The sequence below is a fragment of the Clarias gariepinus genome, chromosome 18, assembly GCF_024256425.1.
Source record: "Clarias gariepinus isolate MV-2021 ecotype Netherlands chromosome 18, CGAR_prim_01v2, whole genome shotgun sequence".
Lineage (NCBI taxonomy): Eukaryota > Metazoa > Chordata > Actinopteri > Siluriformes > Clariidae > Clarias > Clarias gariepinus.
Window position 1 is genome coordinate 24,279,134 of NC_071117.1, and position 23,831 is coordinate 24,302,964.

Here is a 23,831-nt window from a genome sequence, read left to right on the forward strand (position 1 = left end):
TCTAATCTATAAAAGTATAAAAAAAAAATCAAATCAAAATCAAGACAAAGTTCAATGCCAAAATAATATCAACAGTTAAGAATCTAGAAGGGAATCTACAACCTAGACCACAATTACCAGAATTAGAAGCAGATCCTGGAAAAGAACTAGATGCAAACTAGAACCTAAACCAGAAAGCAATTAGAAACACAAATGGAACAAGGTCCAAAAATCAATCAAATCTATAACAAGAACTACAAGGGTTATCAGAAATTATTGGCATCCTGCATGCATAATCTATTTCCATTATTTAAAAAAAAAAAAAAAAAAAAGACATACATAGTTTTCACTGTAATCTCCTTGCCTTTCAATACAATTTGTCCATCCATCAACAAGCTTTCATATTACCTCATTAAAATGTTTTAGGCTGTGCTATGAGCCATAAATGCACCACTGTCTTCACTTCCTCATCAGAAGTGAATATTCATCCTTGTAGGGCTGTTTCCAGTGGACGGACCAGGTAAAAGTATAATAGATTTAGATTAAGCGAGATCAGAACTATAGGGAGGATGCTTTAACACTTTAAAACAATGTTATCGTAGAGTGTCGACTGTGTGGGCGCTGTTGATTGACCTTTTTCCTGATAATGTTCCAATACTGGCCCGAATTTTCCAGTATCGATCCCAGTATCAATTTTCCGGATGATGGTTGACTTCTGAACTTTCTGGTTGGAGATTGTGGATGATTCTTTTCCATACTTCATGCAAAATTTCCAATAAATGACAGCACCAGGTATACCCACAGACTCCAAAAAATGAATCACTGCACACTGCTCTTCTTTTGTGCAAATCACAAGTGTGGCCTCTATTTTTGCTCGCTCCACAGTTACAAATGAACTGATATAACACATTGACACCTGCCCATCAGTGACTGGGGAGACAGTAAACGGAAAGCGCAAATTAGATAGTACGGCCAACTGATGTTTTAATATACTGTAACCAGAGTAGGGGTGATTTTTGATTCACTCTCAATTAAGCAAAAGCTTACCTATAACAAGAAGAAACAGAGACAACCAAGGATTAAGAATTAAACCTAGAGCAAGAATCTGAACAGCCAGAACGACAGAACAAAATCTAGAAACAGAATCAAATCTTGATTCGAAGCAAAAGAATCACAACAAGGATGAAATTAAAACGCAGAATACCACACTACTTAGTACTACAGCAAGAACAGGGAATAAGGATCCATACTAGAACAGTCAGAACCAGAATCATGTCAAAAACCATAAGATCCAAACTTGATGCAAAAACAAAACTAAAAAAAACAAAAGAACAGTTAGTATAATTAGAACCAAACTAGAATCAAAACTTAAACAAGCTTCACAAAAAAGGCCACAAAAATTTTTTTTTGCCAACTTCATCTGGACGTGACGCCAGCTCCCTGTCTGTTCATCTGCACTGTTTCCATGGAGACGCTATATCGACGCAGTAAAACGTGGATGCATATTCCCTCGACGGCACCCACACACTCTCCTCGTTCACTGGCTTTGACTCGTCAGAACTGTATGGAACAAAGCCAGACATTTACAGGGTTCTAATAAGGCATAACACGGCGTCTCTCTTACTAAAACGTTCACGTTCCTGTGGATGAGAATGTGTTCAACTCTAAAGCCATGCTATAGCTCCCACTCTGATCGAGGTCAAATAAGTAAATTTATCTGTGATAGAAAGGGGATTCTGGATCCAGATGTGCGTTTATGCTAATACTGAATTCAGTCAGGAATTTAAACACACACAGGAACACAGTGAACCAGTGAAAGATTAAATCTGAACTATAACTGCTAGTAAAAGATTCTGGAACTGGAATCAAAACATGAAAAGAACAAAAGTTTCTAAACCCAAAACAAGAATTGGTAATAAAATAATAATCATAATTGGATATGAAATAGGATCAAGAGAATTTATAACTACTGTGCATAGTAATTTAGACCCTTGAACAGTGGTTACGACATCAGATTCCTGATTGGAACGCCACCATTTCAAACCCGAGGACTACCACCATTTGGCCCTTGAGCTAGGCCCTCAACCTTTATCTGTTCAGATGTACAGTATAATGAGAGAATTTTAAGTCACAGGAGAATGGTGTCTGTCCAATGCTATAAACAGTGGTAAAAGCAAAACCGCAATCAATGATAAATAATAAGAACCAGAACAAAAACTAGAACCTGATCCAGTATCAAAGTAAAATTATAATTTAAGCAATCAAAGTTTGACATTAGAAAAAAAAAAACTGAGAACAGAATCAGAACTAGTAAATCAGAAGAACTAGAATCAGAATCACATCTAGGACAAGAACCAAGAAACATGACCCAAAGTCAGAACTTAAGTTGAGGGAGTATCAGGTGAAACAAGAAGAACCAGAATAAGAACCTGAAATCCAGGAGCCAGTATATAACACACATAACAAGAACCAAGTACAAATTTGCTTAATAAATAAAAGTGTAATAATAACCAAACCAAATCTTGAACTTCACTTAGAACCAGAAGAAGACCTAGAAACAGAATCAGAATTAAATGGGCTCAAGAACAAGACCAAACCCATACATACCTAGAAATATAACGGATAATAGAACTAGAACCTGGAATAGAATCAGGATAAGAGCATAAAGAACCCAGAAACCCAAAAAGAAAACCAGAACCACAAAAAGATCTAGAAACCTAATTAGGTATAGTGCTAGAATCTGGAACTAAAACAAGAAGCACAATCAAAACATAAAGATGAAATGGAATCAATAACAGGAAAATACATCAGAGCAAGAACCAGAATTACAAGCATGAGAAGATAAATTACTAATGTAGAACCATAATTATAACCAGACAAATGACCAGATCCAATAAAATTTCTATGAAAAAAGAATCAATAAAAATAAGGAAACAGGGCAGAATGTCAGAACTTGAGCAACAACCAAACACAGGATCAATTCCTCAAGAAGAACCAGATAGAGAACTATTGTTTTCAGTTCTCTCTATTTTCTCCTCCATTTTTCGTTTCCTCCATTAAAGGCCTGTCAGAAGCTGCAGGTCCAGTGTGTGCTGCAGTGTGCCCTCTAGCTGTCAATCATCCTCCCCCAGGAGCATAGTCCCGCCCCTTTAATCATCACCTACACTGTTTAAATCTGCCCTCGTCTGTAAGGGAACGTCAAGAATGGTTCCATAGCAGCTTTGACATGGAGGAGCAGTGTTAAGTCAGCAAACCCACAGCTTTGGTGTGCTGTTGTGTACAAGTCTTCCCCTGCCTTGACGTTTTTCACATTTTTGTAATGTTGTTATTTTTTTTGTTGGTCGCTATAAATCTTTATTAAAATATAAAAACAAGAAACAAAACCATAATTAGGAAAAGATCTGAAAACAAAAAAAACTAGAAAGAAAAACATATACTTCTATCGTCTATTGCACTCGACGTGAGATCTATACCTTGAACCCCTGAACTACTCCAAAAATACCTGGAATCAGAAACTAGAACAATTACCAGAATCCAGGTCTTAAACACAAAAAGAACCAGAAGCAAAACCCGAAAGCAGAACTGGAAAGGAAATTAGACCAAGAACACAGCTTAAAGGATTAAAACAGAAGAAGTGGAAATAAACTACAGAATGACCCAGATTCAGAGTAAAAGATAACCAAAAGCTGCATACAGACTAGAGTAGAAGGAAACTACAAACATACAAATCATAACCAGATGCTAATTTATAATGAGACCAAAAGAAGAATGAGAACTAAAACTCCATAAGCTCAAGAAGAACCCAAGCTTGAACATCATCCATAAACACAAATATAAATCCTTAAAGGGATTGGAACAAAACCAAAACTACTTAATAAACTAAAATTAACCAAAGTAAAGAATATGCAAGGGAACAAAATCTAGAATGAAAACCCAAATCAGAGCAAGAAAAAAAGAAGTAGAACTGTAATCAAAGCCATATTTTTAATAAGATCAAGATGTAGCAAAACACAATCTAGGACCATGTTGAGTACAGTGGAACCTCAGATTGCGAGTAACGCGGTTAGCAAGCGTTCCGCAGAACAAGCAAAGATTAATACATTTTGACTTGAAAAATGTGCAAGTCTTGGTTTACGAGTACCGAATATCATGTATCACGCCACGCATTTGCTTCTCATTTTGACGCCGAGCGTCACGTGATCACAACTGAGCCAATGTTTTTTCTCTCTCGCTGCAGAACTGTGGGTAATCGTCTTCCCTGCTGGGTCTTAGTGCGCGACTCTCACTGGTATAATAAACATCCGTGCACGTGTGTACTGTTTACTATAACACTGTGACCAAGTGTGCGCGTAAAACATATTTTATTTTTTGTTTGTAAGAGTGTGTACGTATGTGTATGTACTGTTTATTATAACACACGTGTGTGCGCGTGTAAAGCCAAAAAAGTCTCATTAAAGAGGTTAAAGATCCATTTCCCCCCTTTCTGTTTCAGCCTGTCGTGTGTGTGTGTACGCGCGTAGTTTGACACCGTGCCCCTTCACACACACACTTTCACTTTTATACCCCAGGCCCCTCTGCTTCACACACACACACACACACACACACACAGACACACACACACTTTCTCTCTGCTCTGCACAGAAACACTGGTCTGTCGTGATTCTTTTTAAAGGTAAAGTGCAGGTTCATTTGATTTATTTTTACTTTACAGCAGTGATTCCGTGAGTATGGAATCACGCACACGTTATTACGTTATTAGCGACGTTCCTTGCTAATTTTTCAGACAAAACACATTTCCGTTAATGTGTGCGTGTGTTTGTGTGAAATTCAAATAAAAGAGGAGAAAATTTACTGTGTAAGATGAGAGGGGAGTGATGGGAGGGGCTGATTCGTCCTCTCCTTTTACTTTAGATTCACACACGTGCACACCGCCTGCGCGCATAAACAGAAACACTTATCTGTCGGGATTTATTTTGACTTTTTTAAAAAATAAAGTGCAGATTGTTTTATTTTAACTTCACATTTTGAATTAATTATTTTTATGTATTTTTTTTGGGGGGGGGGGGAGCAAATAATTTTTTTTAACAAATAATTTGACTCTCCATTATTTCTTATAAGGAAATTGATTTTACGAGTGTTTTGGAATACGAGCCCACATCTGGAATGAATTATGCTCGTAATCCAAGGTTCCACTAGAAACCAGACCCGGAAAAAGTTTGAGAATATTCCAATCTTCAACAAACTCCATAAGGTAAATTTAAAATTATGTCAAAAATAGGGACTAAAAAGAAATAGATTTCTTAGAAATAAGAATCTGACCTACCAGTGTGACCAGAATGGAAAAAAAAAAGGTTTGAAAGTTAAAACTAGAACACTAACCAAGGACTAGGACAAGAATAGGTAATAGAACTAGTTCAGAACCACAAGAAGAACCAGAAGAACTAAGAATAGGTTAAGAATTAGTGAAAGAAGTAGAGCTTGAATGAGAATAAGGAAAGCCAAGATGGCACTGTGCTAATTAATGCTAGAGTAACAACGTGATGTATGGGTTAATTTATACTAGGGTTGTGTGTGTGTGTGTGTGTTAATTAACAGTAGCAATAGGTAGATACTGTAATTACATGTGCATTTTTAAAAGCATCCAGTGCTGATTCAACTGCACAGGCTGAAAATCCTTTTTTTTTTTTTCCCCTCTTCTAACGTAGGACCCTACCTCTGTAATAAATATGATGTACCACATCCAGTAACTAAGGCAACCGTTTTGTCACACTACAGTATACAGTATAACACAGTACAGCAGTTTGGGACGTGGCCGCGACATTATCTTGTCATAATACACACCCGAATTAATTTTGTGTTTCCTGTGTTGGTGTTATTACTTTTTCCCTCCATTTTTGCTCCATCGGAGTGTGTGACGGGAGCAAGCGTTTACACTGATCCGATTCATCACACATTCCACATCCATCACAGCCTGTCCTCTGATGTTAATTGCCAGTGCTAATTATCTGGCCGCACGCTATTAAGCATCGGATCTGTGGTTCTGCGGGTACGGGGGAATAAATGGCCGTCCATTAGCATCTCGCTTCCTTTCACGGATTAGCTCGCTATTGATTTTAGACAGGCCTTTTTTTCCCCTCTCTCTCCTTCATACCTCCATTCTTCTATTGATCCGTTTCTAATGTGCGGTCACAGTGTGACCATTCGTTATTGGTGATTTCGAGCTCACATCCATTGTGCTGTCAGCGGCAGCCATGTTTACTGGAAAAGATGAAGTTAGTAAAAATGGAGTGTGTGCATGAAAGCACACACCCATATATTTGGGGAGACAATTCTTCATTCAATTTGTTTGTTTACCTCATATCACACAGTGATAGTACCTTACTAGTGAACTAGCTATGATATAGCTATATAGCTATTTAGGTTGCACTTTATAGGCTTGTACTATTTTATTCTAACTGCTTACGTTAACTTATTGTCATTATGTCTATAACCCTTTGTTTTGGCTCATGTCCAATTTTCCAGTAAAAACATGAGTTGAATTCTATATAATTTATCTTTTGACTTAAAATTATAATATGCATTTATTGAACATGTTTAGCAAAGTGCAATAAAGGGTATATACCTAGCCATTTACGTGTAGCTACATTGATCATTTTAGCTATATGTGCTACCTTTTATCTATCTATCTATCTATCTATCTATCTATCTATCTATCTATCTATCCATCCATCCATCCATCCATCCATCCATTCATCTATCCACCCACCCATCTATCTATCTATCTATCTATCTATCTATCCATCCATCTATCCACCCATCCATCCATCCATCCATCCATCCACCCACCCATCCATCCATCCATCCATCCATCCACCCATCTATCCATCCTTCCATCCATCCATCCATCTATCTATCTATCTGGTCCCTTTTACCTGCTTAAATATTTTAGCATTTTGCAATAATTTCAACAATAATATTTTTAAACCCTCATTTCAAGCAGACGTGATTGCGTTTAACTACAGAGCTAGCATCCTAATTGTCCCTTCATTGATAAGTACTAACACTAACTTAATGTTGATATTTTAGTGCACACAACTTTTGCTTCATATTTTAAAGACTAATTTTGTAGAGTTAGCTTTAAATACGTCCTAGCTTTTTACTTCTTTTGCTAACCGAATAATGCTACGTTGTATGTACTGTACTTTAATATGGTTCTTTTAAATACCCCCACCGTTTTGGCTATTGTTCAGCTTTCATTTGAAATGTATGCTTAATTCTGTGTTATTTATCATTTGACTTATTATTATTTGCATTCTTTTAATGTGGTGGGTGTAATTACCTCATGAATGAGCAAATGTTCTTGGCACCAGCGGTCCTGAGCTAGTCCATGCCATATTATTCATTCTAAGATTTTTAAGGTTATTTTTCCCCTCCAAAAACAATAACAATTGCTTGACTGTAGAGGCTTTTCTTTTAAAAATGTGACTTTAAGTTTATCTAATTTACTTCATTAACAACCTCATTTTTTACCACAAGCTAGTTTTAAAAAACTTATGCTTGTGTGACAGTGCGTGACATTCATGATATTTTTTTTTCAGCTATTACTCTCACTCTGAATAGCATAGTTCGGTGTAAAGTAATCTCTTCGGTTCAGTCATAGCGATAGATACCTCCCCGCGTGAGGCGCTTCGTCCTTCACAACACTGCCACATGTTTATTTATCAGCTAACACACGCTGTGTCCATATGTTCAGCTAATTAAATCACAGTGCTCTGATCTCCTCAACGAGAATGCGTTAATTACTGAAACTGCCCCCGTCTGTATTTTTTCATCCGTCCTATTCGTTTATTTACCTTGCTTTTCCTGCCTTTCATTACTTTACTGTTGATTTTCACCTGATCACTTTCAGCTAATTAGCTAATCAGTGATAATGTATACATATAGGTATGTGCCACCATGCCCTGTTTTACAAAACATATCTGACTTAACAAGAAGTCTTTGCCATGGATTGCATTTGGTTTGCTAACAGATGGGTATAATATGTTGCTATCTAACATTAGATAATCTATAAAAATAGATTTTGACTTGGTTGACTAAAATGATCTTCCATTTAATTTAAGATTAAAGGCTCTCAACTAGCTTTATTCAGTTCATTTTATTTATTTTTCCAAGTACTAGGCTTTCTTTAATTCTAGTTATGATCTTAGTTGAATTTTTATATTTACCTTTTAGGGTCATATATTAAATTGTATATACAGTCAAACTTTTGGACACACCTTTTAACTCCATGGTCTTTGTTGATTTTCTAATTTTACTTTTTACCTTTTTACACAATTCTGAAGGCATCCAAAGTATGCAATAATCCACTTTGAACAGTTAATATTGAGATCTGTTTGCTACTTATGCTCCACAAAGCCTTCATAACGGCTGTGATCTGTGCTGCTGTTAATTGATTTCTGTAGCTGGTAACTCTGCAGCAGAAGTAACTTTTGGTCTTCCTTTTCTAGGATGGTCTTCATGAGAACAAGTTTCCTCATGGTGCTTGATGGCTTTTGCAAATGAACTTTACAATAATGTTCCTGCAAGAACTATTCCAGAACGGACTAATATACAGTAGTCATACAGGAAATTATTTTAAATTTCAAGTAATTCCCGCTAAAGGTGGATCTATAAACTATTGTCACTAGGGATGCACCGAAATAAAAATCTTGGCCGAAGCCGAACAATAATGAAATGCTTGGCCGAAGGCCGAATACCGAACGCGGTGTTTCGCTTTTTTTTTTCATTTATTTCGCCAATTTATATTAATTATTTATTAAATAGTAAAAATTTGCTTTTTACTATTTTGTGTTGCTTTTCAGAAAAATAAATCAAATAACAAAAATACAATTTTAATATATTTATTTAACACAAAATTTTTTTTTTTTTAACATTTCAGCAGATATTATACAAACAAAGCACAATATAACTTAAAATAAATAAATTAGTAAAATAAAAAAATATTTTTATTTGGCCATCTTTGAAGCCCCCCTTCTTGAATAGCCTATGTTAGGGCTATAACTGACTGTTGAAATAATGTAACTCTGTATGTCTACAACAAATGTGCATTAAATAGTGCAAAAAATGTGGATTCGCTGCTGCTGTTGCCGTAGCTGCCGCCGTGTCTTTCTCATACTTTGCATGATGTTCGGGGTGTCTTGTTTTTAAGTGATAAATTAAACTTAAAGTGCTGTACGTTTTTGCAGATGCACCCCCTCTGGACAATTCAGCAGAACAGTGTCTGCAAACGGCCGTTTTTGCCTCTTTCTCTGACACTTTAAAGGGCTTCCACACTGCTGACATGTTTGCTGCATAAAGCGCGCGCCTCTCACTCTGCGCGGGTTACTATTTGATCGCGCCATCAAAAACGTCATTGTTCTGCAAAATTTATTCGGCCTTTTTACTTATTCGGTCGAACACCGAAAGTGCTTTTTTGCCTATTTTCGGACGAATAATTTCGGTTGCCAAACAGTTAGTGCATCCCTAATTGTCACACATAAACTATCATTGTGTGCTTGGTATTGCCCGCAAGATTTATATTTTGGCTTCATTTTTTGTTTAAATTAATTATGAGATAAAGAAAATAGTTGTATGTATTATTTTTCTGAAGATGTATTTTCCTAATCCCTAAACCCGCTATGAGCAGATCATTTTAGTATGTTTTTGCACAAAAAAATTATAACATTAAAGGAGGGGACACTAACTTTTAAAAAATAACCATATAAAGAACAGTAAAAAAAAAAACATTGAATAAGTAGGTGTGTTTATAAACAGCTTTTTACACTCTTGCTATTCATTCAGTCAGCCTCATGAGAACATTATCTGGAATAATTTTCAAAAATCTTGAAGGAGTTCCCAGAGGTGTTGAGTACTTGTTGGCTCTGGTCCAACTCATCCCAAACCATCTCAACTGGATTAAGATCAGGTGATTAGCACTCCATTACTCTCCTTTCTTGACAAATATCACTTACATAACCTAGAGGTGTGTTTGGGGTCATTGACCTGTTGGAAAACAGGATCGGATAGCATGTTGCTGCAAAATGCTGTGGTTGCCATGCTGGTTAAGAGTGCCTTCAATTTTGACTAAGTCTCTAACAGTGTCACCCACAAAGCACAGTGGGAGCCACACGTTCGGGAACCGTCTGTACATCCTTTCTATGTCTAACTTAGATATGCCGGTTTAAACCAAATTTGGACTCATCAGACCAAAGGACAGTTTCCCACTGATCTAATGTCCATTCCTTATGTTTCTTTGCCCAAGCAAGTCTCTTATGCTTGTAGTTCTTCTGAACTAATGGCAATTTGCTCCAGTTGACCATGAAGGCCTCTCACATTCTCATCTGAACAGTGGATGTTAACATACTGTATATCTTCTGCATGAACTGTGAGAAGCATTTATGACTGTCTTTTCTTTTACTTAACCGAGTGATTTCTTGCCACAATATGGATTCATACAGTAGTTGTAGTCGCAGTAATTGGGGTTTTTGTCTTTGTCCTCACTTTTCCTCTGCAAGGGCAATTGACCTAAAGTGTAAAGCACATTAAGAAGTGATCGGCAATAAATGTCACAGTTGAACTGTCAACCATTCCAGTTGACTGCTTTGTGAATCTGGTGGGAGAATGCCATGAGTTTGCCATGCTGTCATCCAACCCTTTGAGGGGTAGCTCAGTGGTTAAGGCATTGGACTACGGTTCGGAAGATCCCAGGTTTAAACCCCACAACCACCAAGTTGCCACTGTTGGGCCCTTGAGCAAGGCCCTTAACCCTCATTGCTCAGATGTATAATGCGATAAAAATGTAAGTCGCTCTGGATAAGAGCATCTGCCAAATGCCCAAATGTAAATGTAAATGTAATAAAGGCTGACCCATGTAGATTTGACCCATGTAGACCATTCACAATGTCTCGCTGTTTTGGTTTCAGAACAGGACCTGCTCAATATTAAAGGGTGGTTATTATGTTATGACTAAATGGGAAGAAAAATCCCGGTTTTGACTTTAAACTTCTGTAGGATGTTCAAGTCAAACCAGGACTTTTGGGTTCCCGATAACATATATTATATTCCTTATTGTTACCCTTCAGCATTTTGCTTTTCGTAGCATTATTTACCTTTATACCACCAGATTATTTTTGTCTAGATTTTGGTTCATTCTCTCTTTTCCAATCTTTTTCATTTATTCATCAAGCATTTCACCTTGAAGGTCAGCGTTTGGCCATCTCGCAGGCTACGCTCCGTCACTCTCCTCCTCCTCGGCACCCTTTACAGGGAAAGGAGCCTGAGGCTCTGTATTTGGGCAGCAGCCAGACTCTCTTGTCTTTCTCACGCTGAAAATGTCAGATGATGGAGAACGGCAGCCTCGCTCCAAATATTTTAATAACTCTGTTTAGATCCCATCGTGGCTGGCGACACGTATAAATTACAGCTTGCAAAAAAGGAGAAAAGAAGCCTGGGAACACTACACAGACACACACACAGCTCACTGAAGGCTGTGTTGCTTGTTTTTCTGAAATGGTCTGATAAATCTGACAAGGCCATAGTGATTCATCACGGACACGCCAGTGTGTTTCCTTTAGCAGCCTCATTGTTTGGGTGAATATTGATTTTTATGGCCGCGTCCATAACGGATGGATGAGATTGTCAGAGCGCTAACTAGCAGCAGTTAGGATTCATTAGACAACTTGTAGAGAAAATGCGCATCGCTTGGATATGTGCCTTTGGTTCTCAGTTGACTAATAGAATTGTGTGTTTTATTGTCTTAGTGATGCACACTTTTGTTTCTTTTGTAATGTTAATTCACTTGAAAAACTATGGGATGCCTTCATGTGATATTAAATCCATAAATATGACAATATTAATTATTAAAAGTATCATCCTATTAAAGTTAACAGAAAATGACAGAGGACACAGCGAGTTGATCAGCGAAATATGAGCTTATCTCTGAGAGAATTTATTTATGGTTAACTAATTAATTATGAATAAACTTGGTGGTGAGCTGGAAAAACCTCAAAAACAGCCCTGATCTTACACTGGGGGCCAAAAATATTAAGACATATATGATATTCAGCTTATGAAGCCATGGCCTGGGTCATCTCCAGAAATAAACCGGGTGGAAAACTGTTGGATAGTGGTGAAGAAGGCAGAAGAGCGGTTAAGAAACCGATCTTTGATGCCTTTGCGATCTTTGTGAAGCAATTAAGCAGGCATGGACTGATCGAGTGACACCAGAGTACCACAGACATCTTTTTGATTATTTGGCCAGCCAGATCCAGTTGGATTTGAAGTATAAATTACTTCATATTAAATACTTATTGTAAAAAATTATTTTGTGATTATACTGTATCCACCCTAACAGGGTTACTGACCTCCACCTCCATCCATGCACTGCTCTGTATAACCCTCATTTTTCTTCTTGTTGTTCTACTTCTTCTTTTTGAACTTGTAGCTTTTCAGCTGAAATATTTCTGAGTAAACATTGAAACTTTTCCACCCAAACATGATGATGCAATATTGGACAATTTCATTTGACAGATTATGATGTCATGATGTCCGTTCCAGCAGCCGGCCAGTCAGCAGCTTCGCGTCAAACCTGTACAGTCATTATTACAATTCTAACACAGCCTCTTTTTTTTTTTTTTTTTTTAATTGTCTGTGTGTGTTTCACGCTTCACATATATAGAACCCTGGAGAGTTCTTGAGTTATCCCTCTCACAAATCCCCCCCCCCTCCTTTTTTTGGTGGACACACATCAGGTGCTGAAACATTAACACAGACACCACTTTAACCAAATGTGTTTAAATATTTAACTTGTAAATATTTAAGAAAAACTGGACATGCTCACACAGACAAAACTTAAAAGTATTTAAAGATAAACACAGGATGACATCTGGCCTTCCTTTGCTTTCACACACTCTAGTTTCTTTCATATTAAATGAAGGGTGTGAGTAGTCCACCCCACACACACACACACACACACACACACACACACTTTAATTAAATATCAGAGAGACTCATTTCACGGCACATTCTCACTGCTGCTGAGTGTGTCCACACACACACACACACACACACACACACCTAGGCAGCTGCTCTGTGTGTGTGTGTGTGTGTGTGTGTGTCGCACCATAAACTGAATTCAATGTGTTCTGCTACATTGTCCTAACCAGGTCTTTAATCTCTGCACCAGCTACCTTTTATCAAAATGAAGGGGACAAAGCATCATTAAAGGAGCTGCATAGTGAAAGTGGCCTTGTCTTGTGTTTTGGCTTTAAGGCAGTAGGAAAAAATGTAGTTATGATGAGAAATTCTTCATTATTTACACACAATGACATTCTTTATCTGCATCATACTAGATACAGATACAGATTTGAGGCAATGTCCCTAACTTCATGACATTATTTAGGCTTGTGAGAATCACTTGTTTTATGTTCTGTCTTGAGTAATGAGTCTCCAGTTCTAGAATCCTGGTCAAATGTGGAGTCCTGAGCTTTGCATCCTTGGTCAAGATCCATTTTTTTTTTAGGTTTAGCTCTAGAATCAAGTGTGCCAAGCTATACAGTAGCTTGTATCAAGTCCAAGACCTCTGGTTATATAGTCCTTGTCAGTTCCGTGTTATCTACTTCTAATTCTCTAGTCTCCTAACCCTTATCTAGAGTTCCTAGCTCTAGACTCCTACAGTATACTAAACATGGAATCTAAAGAGACATTGTCAAACCAGGATTTGCATGCTCTAGGGGCAGATTTTATTTCAGAAACCTACACATGAATTTCTAGAGGTCCTAGGCTTAATCAATTTCAACCAAGAGTCTCTGGCTTTGTTAGTATTGAGTCTTGAGTCTCAAGTCCTAGTCCTAGTCCAGAGTTCCCAGGTGTACATTCTTAGTCTGGTGTTTTTTGCTCGAATTACTAAAACAATCCTTGTTGATTTCTGTGTTTTTAAGTCTTATTTGTTTTCAGCTCAAGTATTCAAGTCATATCTAGAGTCCCTAAAACCAAGTTAAGTTTAGGATACCTAGCTCTAGATTTACTAGAGTCCCTACGTCTAGTTTCTGAGGCCTTAGGTGATAGATATGTCTATATTAACTCCGAAGCCTCTAAATCTGTATAATTCAAAGGACTTGGGTCCCACACTATGTCATCATTCAGGAATGTTGCACTTTAATGCGCGGAGATGCTATTCTTATTCAAGATGAACCAAGAGCCACTCACCCTAGTGTCTGATTTGAATCTGGAATCTGGAGTTCTAATGTCCTGGTCCAGAGTTCCCAGCTTTAAAGTTTAGTCCAAATCTGAAAACTGGTTACTTTAGTGTTCTTGTTGAGTCCTGAGTTTCTTGTTGGATCTTAGTTGTACTCAGGAGTCTCGTCTCGAACTAGGTAACATCTTCATTGGTTAAAGCCTACAGGCCATCGTTAAAATAAGCCTGAGGTAAAAAGTCAGGAAGTGCGTGTGTGCGTGCCCACACACACCTGAATATAATACAGGGCAACACCTTAAAGCGGATGGTTCATAATAATAATAATAATAATAAGTCACGATAAAAATACATCGATATAGGATGCTAGAGGGTGTGTGAGTGTGTATGAGAGCACTGTGTGCCTCTGTATGACTCTATTTTTATTACAGTTCATGTTACACCATGCCACCCTGTTATCAGGCTGTAGATGCGTCATGTTCTCGCTAGAGCTGGGTGTGTAATTTCAAAGCGCAACTCTATAATTTGTTCTAATGATTATTTACGATTTGCAATGTAATCACGCCCAACTCGTGCATAATATTACTCTGATTTAATTGCCCCTCAGTGGGAAATTCCTGCTTTTTCTTTTTCCGTTCTGCACTTCATTATTTTGGGGTGGAAATGAAACGAGCTGCTGTTTTGTGCGCTAATTTGAATATTAATCGCCTATATTCCCGCCGCGTTGCTTCTAAATCAGGGGATTGAGAATATCGGCACGTTGTCGGACGAATCTTAAACAAGAGTGCCCGCCAAACCAAAAGTCGCCAATAAAAAATGCTAATGAGAGGTTAATGCTGAAAAGGAACACAAGAACCTTGATTCATTATGCAAATGTGATTTAAGGTGACATGCTTATGAGCACAGGCAGCACTCCCCTTTAGAGATTACCTCTTTTTTATGCAGCATTTAGCATAAAACATAGTTGTTAGCTAGCACTATAGGTGTATTTAATCGTAGCTAACTTCAATCTTTCATTTAATGATCTCGCATAGTACTCTCTACTAACACCTACAGTATGTCAAGCTGTTCAGCTAAAGGGTGAATGGAGATATTGTATTTTAGCAACCTAACTAACAGAATTACAAATCATAGTCTGCTAGTGGAATCATTAGCTATAAGTATTTAGCTAGAGATAATATCTTAATGCTTTAAAATAGGATGGGTGTAACTATAACGGGGTCTGGCGTATGGACAGAACACAAGGGAAGCTGGTGTCACAAGTCTTTAACAGTTCTTTAATAAAAAACCTTATTTAAATCAGCAAAGTATGCAGTTCTTTGTGAACACGCTACGTGCAACAAAAGCTCAGGCTTTATTTGTCGTCTTGGTGAATATCGCAGATCCGTGGGTCTTTCCTCAGCAGGTGCGGTTTCATCAGAGGCACACAGGGTTGTGCCGGACAGGTAAGACCACCGTCGCTGAGCAGGTACCGCGCTGGGGAGCCGGCTAGCTGGCTAGCTGTACTACTTATAGTATACACATATGCACACAATACTTGTTAGCTAGCTAATTTTCATATTAAGGGATTGTACAGTTACATTCCAATATTAGCTATAATACAGCTAGCATGGAAGCAGGTATAAACATAGCTAGCATGGCTGCCATTTTGTCCAACAATTTGGCAACAAGAAGCATCTTCGTACTGATCTTTTCCGCTTCACCTAATATCTAACGATACTTGAATTTAGGAATGTGAATGCTGTCCTGCAACCAGTGCTGGCAGCCATGCTAATTTCATTGCATATTTCTGTTTTTGTGACCAAAAGTACAGAAATTGGTTGTTTAAAAATAACAGATTGCATATTTGAAAATTGAACTAAATAACTGAGTACTTAAATTGCGGACCTGATATGTTATGTTACTCATTACATCAAAAGTTAATCCAAGTACTTACACAACAAAATAAAACAAGTTTTATTTTATTTTATTTGAAATGCTGAAATCAGTTAAATAGCTTGCTAACATAAGCACCTATTTTAATTAAAAAAAATATTTACATACCCAGAGATTTCACTGATTGGTGGAGTTTAACCAAAGGCCCTGCCCCTTTCTCATGTGCCAAATTAGCGTGATAAACAAACAGCCATGATTGAATTGTGTCAAAACACAGGCACATCGTCTCTTCCCCACTTGTCTGTTATTTTAGCCGTGTGTTGTTGATGTGATACTCAGCGTGTAATCACACCTCTCTCCACGCCATTCGTCTTTAATTGTTTTTCCTTTTGTGGGCATGATTCAGACAGCTGCGTTTCAATCCCAAACTGCCTCGAGATCAATTCTGCGGAGCGGAATAAATATCCCACACTCGCTTTGGTCGCAGCGTGCTTTCAAATCTGGCTGTCAGAAGCTCCAAGGTGAGGGCGAGGGATCAATAGTGCTAAATGGAACACACACACGCACCTTTCTGTTTTCAGCATCATGATGAACAGACTCATCGATGTTACCATGAAGTGAACTCGCTAAAAAAAATGAACTAGCATTCTAGTGAACTGCACAAACTAGTACTAGAAGTAATATTCTAACAGAAAAACTAGGGTTGGTCAATATGCTAGCATACAAATTCCAGTTGCATTATAGTTATTACGTTAAAAAAGTATACAGCATTACAGTTCATATGATAACACAAGGTAGCATTATAGTTACTAAGCTAAAAAAAAGAAAACTAGCATTGTGGTTCATATTCTAACACACAAAATAGCCCTAGAGTTAGTATGCTAACACACAAGATAGCATTATAGTTAACATAATAACACAAACCTTAGAGCACTAGACTTAAAATGATATAGCACATAAGCTAGTATTATAGTTCATGATACCACAAACTAGCATTAAAATTAATATGCTAACATAGTGTTATACTACTATAATGTAGTAAAACACTATAATAGTGTTTTTTATAATGCTGAAAATACTAGCATTATGTGCTAAAAAACTAGCATTATAGCTCGTATGATAACACAAACTTGCATTATAGTTATTAAGCTAAAATATCTAGCATTACAGTTCATATGATAACACAACCTAGCATTGTAATTTTTATTCTAACACTCAAATTAGCTTCAGAGTTAATATGCTAACAAATGAAGTAATGTTATAATAAATTTGCTAACACAAACTATCACCAGCTATTATGCTAATACAAACTAGCATTATAGTTCATATGATAGCTTCTATGATAACACAAACTAGCATTATTGTAATTGAGCTAAAAAAAAAAAAACTAGCATTGTAATTATTATGCCAACAATCAAACTGGCATTAGAGTTAAAATGGTAACAAATTAACAAATTTTATGATAAACTTGCTAACACAAACTAACCTCATATTTACTGTAATATGCTAACACAAATGCTAACATACAAACTAGCATTAAAGTTAACATTCCACCACTGAAGCTAGCATTATTTAAGGGCTGTTCAAGTAAATCTGGAACTTGTCATGAAATTACTCTTGAATGAAGGTGTAAAACTGCTTGCTGTTTACAGAAGACTTTAAGCTAAGTATGTGTAGCCTATTCAGGTTGCAGGCTATGGGCTCGCTCCTGCTCACTAAAGCTTTTCACCCAGAACACCAACCATGACCCAAGTACTGATGGACATTTTTTGCAGTAGGTAGTGAAATGCAAAGGAGAAGCAGTAGAACGGCATGATGGCGTCTTTGTGAATATCAACCCCAACAGAGCAACAAATGACACAAAAATGATGATATCAACTCTAAGGGAAAGAAAAGTAGATGCAGAAAATCAACACCTTAACAGCGACTGGACTGAGAAATATGTGTTTCTGAGAAAAAAGCAAATATCTTCTCTAGGCACTGAGTTTAACACCTTCACAAAGGAATATAACCTGCAGAAGCAATTCAAAACAATGCATCCCAAATTTGATGCAATTTATCGCCTGGGTTCAGATAAAATGTGTACCATGCTGCTGTGATATTTGAATTGTAAGCAAACTAAAAGTGCTGAAAATGTAGTGGTATGTTGTGTCAAGTGTACATACCTAATGAGAATAGCAGCTTAGGGAAATGGCCGGCTCCCAAGCACTTAGCCTATAAGCGCCCAGACCCATTTCTCCTTTAAAAGACATTATAGGAAACAACAAAGACCTAATAAAGCACATAGAACACATTTTAAACGTCATCGCATGATTATTTTTCATGACAATTTTATGGTTAAACGCTCAATGTAATATACACTATATAGTGGAACCTTGGATTACGAGCATAGTTCATTTCAGAAGTGGGCTCGTATTTCAAAACACTCGTAAATCACATTCAATTTTCCTCATAAAAAATGATAAAAACTTAAATTTTTCGTTCCACAGCCCCAAAAAATAAATACATAAAAATAATTAATACAAAATATTAGGTAAAAAAAAACTATTTAACCTGCACTTTAACTTTAAAAAAAGGAAAAATAAATCCCAACAGCTGAAGTGTTTCTGTTTATGTGCGCAGGCACTGGTGTGTGTATATGTGTGTGTATATGTGTGTATGTGCATGAATCTAAAGTAAATGAAGAGGATGAATTAGCCGCACCGATCTCCACTTCTTATATTACACAGTAAACTCTTTTTCCTCTCTTATTTGAATTTTACACACACACACACACACACACACACACTTTAACAAAAAGACGGTTTTGTCGGAAAATTAGCAAGGAACATCGCTAATGACACTCGCGTACTAATGGAATCACTGCTGTAAATACAAACAAACAACAGAACCTGCACTTCACCTTTGCGAAGAATCGCGACAGAGCAGTGTTTCTGTGTAGAGCAGAGATTGTGTGTGTGTGTGTGTGTGTGTGTGAAGCCAAAAGGGGCGGGGGTGTATAAAGGCGAGTGTGTGTGTTAACAGGCACATTAAGCGTATGCACACACATAACGACAGGCTGAAACAAAGCGGAAGAAAATGGATCTTTAACCTCTCTTATGAGACTTACACAGTACAGTACACGCACGCTGTACACACACACTTACAAACACAAAATAAAATATTTTTCATGCGCACACACGTGGTCACAGTGTTATAGTAAATAGTACACGTGTGCACGGATGTTGATTATACTGTACCAGTAAGAGACACGCACTAAGACTCAGCAGAGGAGACGATTAACCACAATTCCGCAGTGCAAGAAAGAGAAAAAAAACATTGACTTAGTTGTGATCACGTGACGCTTGGCGTCAAAACAAGAAATGCATGTCTGATACATGACTCTTGCTACTCATAAAACCAAGACTTGCTCGTTTTTCAAGTCAAAATTTATTAAAAATCTACTTGTCTTTCGGAACACTTACAAACCGTGTTACTCACAATCCGAGGTCCTATTGTATTGCCAAAAGTATTCACTCATCTCTTTTCACATGCATGCAACAAACAGTTCAATTCTTAATCCATAGGGTTTTATTATGATGTTGGCCCACCCTTTGCAGCTACAGTATAACAGCTTAAACTCTTCTGGGAAGGTTTTCCACAAGGTTTAGGAGTGTGTTTACAGGAACTTTTGACCAGAAGCGCATTTGTGAGGTCAGACACTGATGTTGGACGAAAAGGCCTGGCTCACAGTCTCCGCTTTAATTCATTTCAAATACGCTAATTAAGTATTTGAAAATTAATTTCTATCTAATTTTGTTCAGGCCAGTCAAGTTCTTCCACAACAAACTCGCTCATTCATGTCTTTATGGACCTTGCTTTGTGCACTGGTGCGCAGTCGTTTTGGAACAGGAAGGGGCCGTCCCCAAACTGCTCCCACAAAGTTGGGAGCATGATATTGTCCAAAATGTCTTGGTATGCTGAAGCATTATGAGTTTCTTTTACTGGAATTAAGGGGCTGAGCCCAACTCCTAAAAAAACAACCGCACATCATAATCCCTGCTTTGCATTGCACTTGGTGATATAAGTGGGAGGGAATTATTTTGTATAAAATAAGTTAATTCTACTATCTTCCTCTACCTCATAGATCTGCCATTAACATTTTAATGAGTTTTAAAAGGTGCTAACACTCTTTTGGTAATTTAGTGTATGTCACAGAAATATTTTCTTCATTTGTTTCATATTAATTTGTTCAGAACAGGTTAAATATGAAATATGAGATGAAATTAGATTAGTTATTAAATCATTAAAACTGTTGAGTAGAATGAAATTTATTTCAGTAACGAAAAACAATCCTCTGAAAATTAACTAGTACCATCACATATATTGAACTACCTAGGCACACCTCCATTTTTGGAAATTAGGCCATGACTGTACCAGGATGTTCATAAGATGTCACTTAGAACCTTTATGAGTTAAAGTTAAGGATAAAGCTATGAATGTTTCAAGAACATTCATAGGGTTTATTACACCATAGCTTCTCATGGGCTACCTTACCTTAAAAAAGTGGCCCCCTGAACAATATAGTGGAATAGACCTCCATTTACATTTAGGCATTTGGCAGACACTCTTATCCAGAGCGACTTACATTTTTATCTCATTACACATCTGAGCAGTTGAGGGTTAAGGGTCTTGCTCAAGGGCCCAACAGTGGCAACTTGGTGGTTGTGGGGTTTGAACCTGGGATCTTCCGAACCGTAGTCCAATGCCTTAACCACTGAGCTACCCCTGGCCCTCCAGTACAGCAAAGAGTCTCTTAGCCTCAGCAAAACATTTGAATGGTGCAAGAAGTCTGTACGTCCATGAATGACTCAGAGCTTCCCGTGAACATTCAGTGAGTGGAACCCTCGATACTGTAAAATCAAAAACAACTTGTCGCCAACTTGTAAAAGAGATTTAGCTTTCTGTGGGAACTGAACACAATCATTCAACACCACTTGCATATTACAGGAACTCGGGTGGAAATTCCTGCCACATTCCCCATACAGTCCTGACCTCGCTCAATGCCATTCCTACATGGGAGTCCGATCATGGCTCCGACATACTGGGAGAGCTTTCTATCTTAATGGTGTCCAAGCATTGTGTAGTGAAACACTGGGATGAGAGCATTAGCGTAGCAGGGGATTATATAGAGAAATAGAGGGAGTTTTTACTTTCAAAACTGAGTTCTGGTATTGTGTATAATTTAAAGTCCCATTTTGACATAAATGCACATTGTAAATAGGTAGTTAAACTCTTATTAATAAGAGTAATCTTATATTATAAAAAATAGAATAATCAGAATGGCAGATGTTTAAGCATAAGGCAGCACTCATTCCAATGTAAAGCTCATCATACCAGTGTCAAATGCTGTGATATTCTCCCAAGGCAGGCTTTTTTTTCAGTAAATTCCAAACCATGAACAGGAACACAAAATAAATCCAAACATCCCGTAGAGGCTGCAATAAATCACCTCAGCCTCTCCATGTCCTAGGAATGTACAGAATCCTCTTGAAGAATAAGAGCATCAAAAAAACATTTAAAATATTTAATACTTTAATGTTTGTTGGCTAAAATAATCCGACATTTGGCAACTGAGATGGGAAACTATGCAGCGGATATTAAGACAGAGGCGCAGTCCCAAATAAACACACCGGCCAGTTATGAATTCCTGCCATATCTTAAATGCTAGAGTTCATCAGTTCGAGTCAGTGTTGTTCTCTGTATGTGGCCTGTTTATTGGCGCCATCCCTAATTCATACCTATGAAGTTCATACAAAGGCTGCATCCCAAATCACAGACTTCAGGATTACAGTGCTGGAGGTTACTAGAATGTTTTAAGGCTTAAATGTGTCCGAAATGACAGATTTCATGAATAGCTAAAGTTATCAGTTGTTAGGCTGTGTCTCAAATCAAGTTTTTTTTCCCTAGAAGCTTTTCCTTTTTAAAGTGTGTTCTTAATATGTACTTATGTCTTATTACAACTCTCTTTTTTTTTCCAGTGAGTAATGAAAACCCACAGCATGGCTCACACACACAAGTTGCTGGACACACAACTCAGGCTTCGGGCTGCAGGATCACACACGGCGCTGTGTTCCTTCTCAGTGCAGTGCACACACTGCTCATGGTATGGACGTAACACCTGAACACACTCCGGCCCCTGAACGTGGATGTAGTAAAGACTTTTGTTCTTCTCTCTTCTTATATTATATATTTCCTCTAACCCATGGCACATTTTCAAGCCAACTCTAACACTTGCTCCGTGCCGATAACTCCTTTGCATTAGGGGCCCTCTGGAGTCAACGAGGGTGGAAAGTAAAGAACCCTGAGATGTTCCTGACATTCCCTTTCAGCCGAGGGCAGATTTAAACGGTGCAGGTGATGATTAAGGGGGCGGGGCTATGCTCCTGAGGGAGGATGATTGACAGGTGGAGGGCACACGGCTGACCCACAGCTTCTGACAGGGATTTAAAAGGAGAATGGAGGAAAGAAAACACAGGGAGTGTTCTGGAACACAGATTTTAACTGATTTCATCTGCTGTTTTTAAATATATTATTATTAATTATTTCTTAAATTAATATTTACAAGAATGAGACTAAACAGTGTAAAGAGTTAATATTTTTACACATCACCTGTATTTACAGAGAAATAGACAAACGGGCAGGGGGGTACTAATAATAATAATATTATTATTATTAATAATAATAATAATAATAATAATAATAATAATAATTATTATTATTATTATTATGCAAACATCAATCAGGTAAGATTTAATGTGAAATAGTGAACAAACGAAATTCAACTAAATAAAACAAAAATTGGGAGAAGGAAAATTTTAATAAATATTTAAATAAGTAATATTTTATTAAATAGTCTAATAAATATTTAAAAGTTATAATTAAGTCTTAATAGCAATTTCAGTGTTTTTTGTTGTTGTATAATGTAATCAAAAAAATTATTTTATTATATAGAAATAAATTCTGAAAAATTTTAGCATGGTACAATATACAAAACAGTAATAACATCATCTATAGTTAACAGGAAATTAAGGAAATTTCATGTAATTTGTTTTAGTTTACGGCACCGAAACCGATCTGTCTTCAAAACTAAGACTAACTTTTGCCGAGGACCCACGTTTGCACTACTTGCTATAGATGATGCTGTTAAAATTTTGCTACAGTTACAATACATGTTTTTCCTTTGTAATGATTTTAACACATACAACCTTGACTTAAACATTGTGAAGGCATGTTAATACATTTACTCCAATGACCAAATGAATCATGTAAATCACCCAGTGCTACAAAAACAAGTCTTTTTTTTTAAGAGTATAAAAAGTTAGAGCAACTCAATTCAGCAATTTTATAACACTCTTCCTTACATAAAACTGTCAGATTGTGAGCACATGACCTGAGCACATGACCTGAGCACAGCCCCCTTCAAGTCTTTGCACCATATCAGTTTTTGATCAAATTTCCATTTGGGCTCTGACTGGGCCTATTTCAAAACATTCATCTCTTCCCACTAAAGTTGCTTCTTCATGGTTTGGGTCTGTGCTTTGGCTTGTTGTCGTGCTGGCAGGTGAAATATTTCTGCACCTTCAGTTGTCTAATAGAGGCCTCCAGGTTATGTGCCTCGAACAGATTGGTATTTGGGGCGATCCGGTGTTCTTGGAGATCCTGAACTCAGTAAGGTCACTCTGGTTTTGGAAATGTATTGAATGCT

General features: G+C 37.3%; 1 protein-coding gene across 1 annotated transcript in view; it reads left to right on the forward strand.

Annotated features, from left to right (window-relative positions):
• Positions 1 to 22,655, forward strand: part of gpc5a (glypican 5a) — a 107,260-nt gene extending 84,605 nt beyond the window's left edge. The window contains exon 9 of the mRNA XM_053476643.1: positions 22,105 to 22,655. Coding sequence (XP_053332618.1) covers positions 22,105 to 22,241 — 137 coding nt within the window. The 3' untranslated portion in view covers positions 22,242 to 22,655. The remainder of the gene's footprint in view (positions 1 to 22,104) is intronic.
• The last annotated feature ends 1,176 nt before the right edge of the window (positions 22,656 to 23,831 follow it).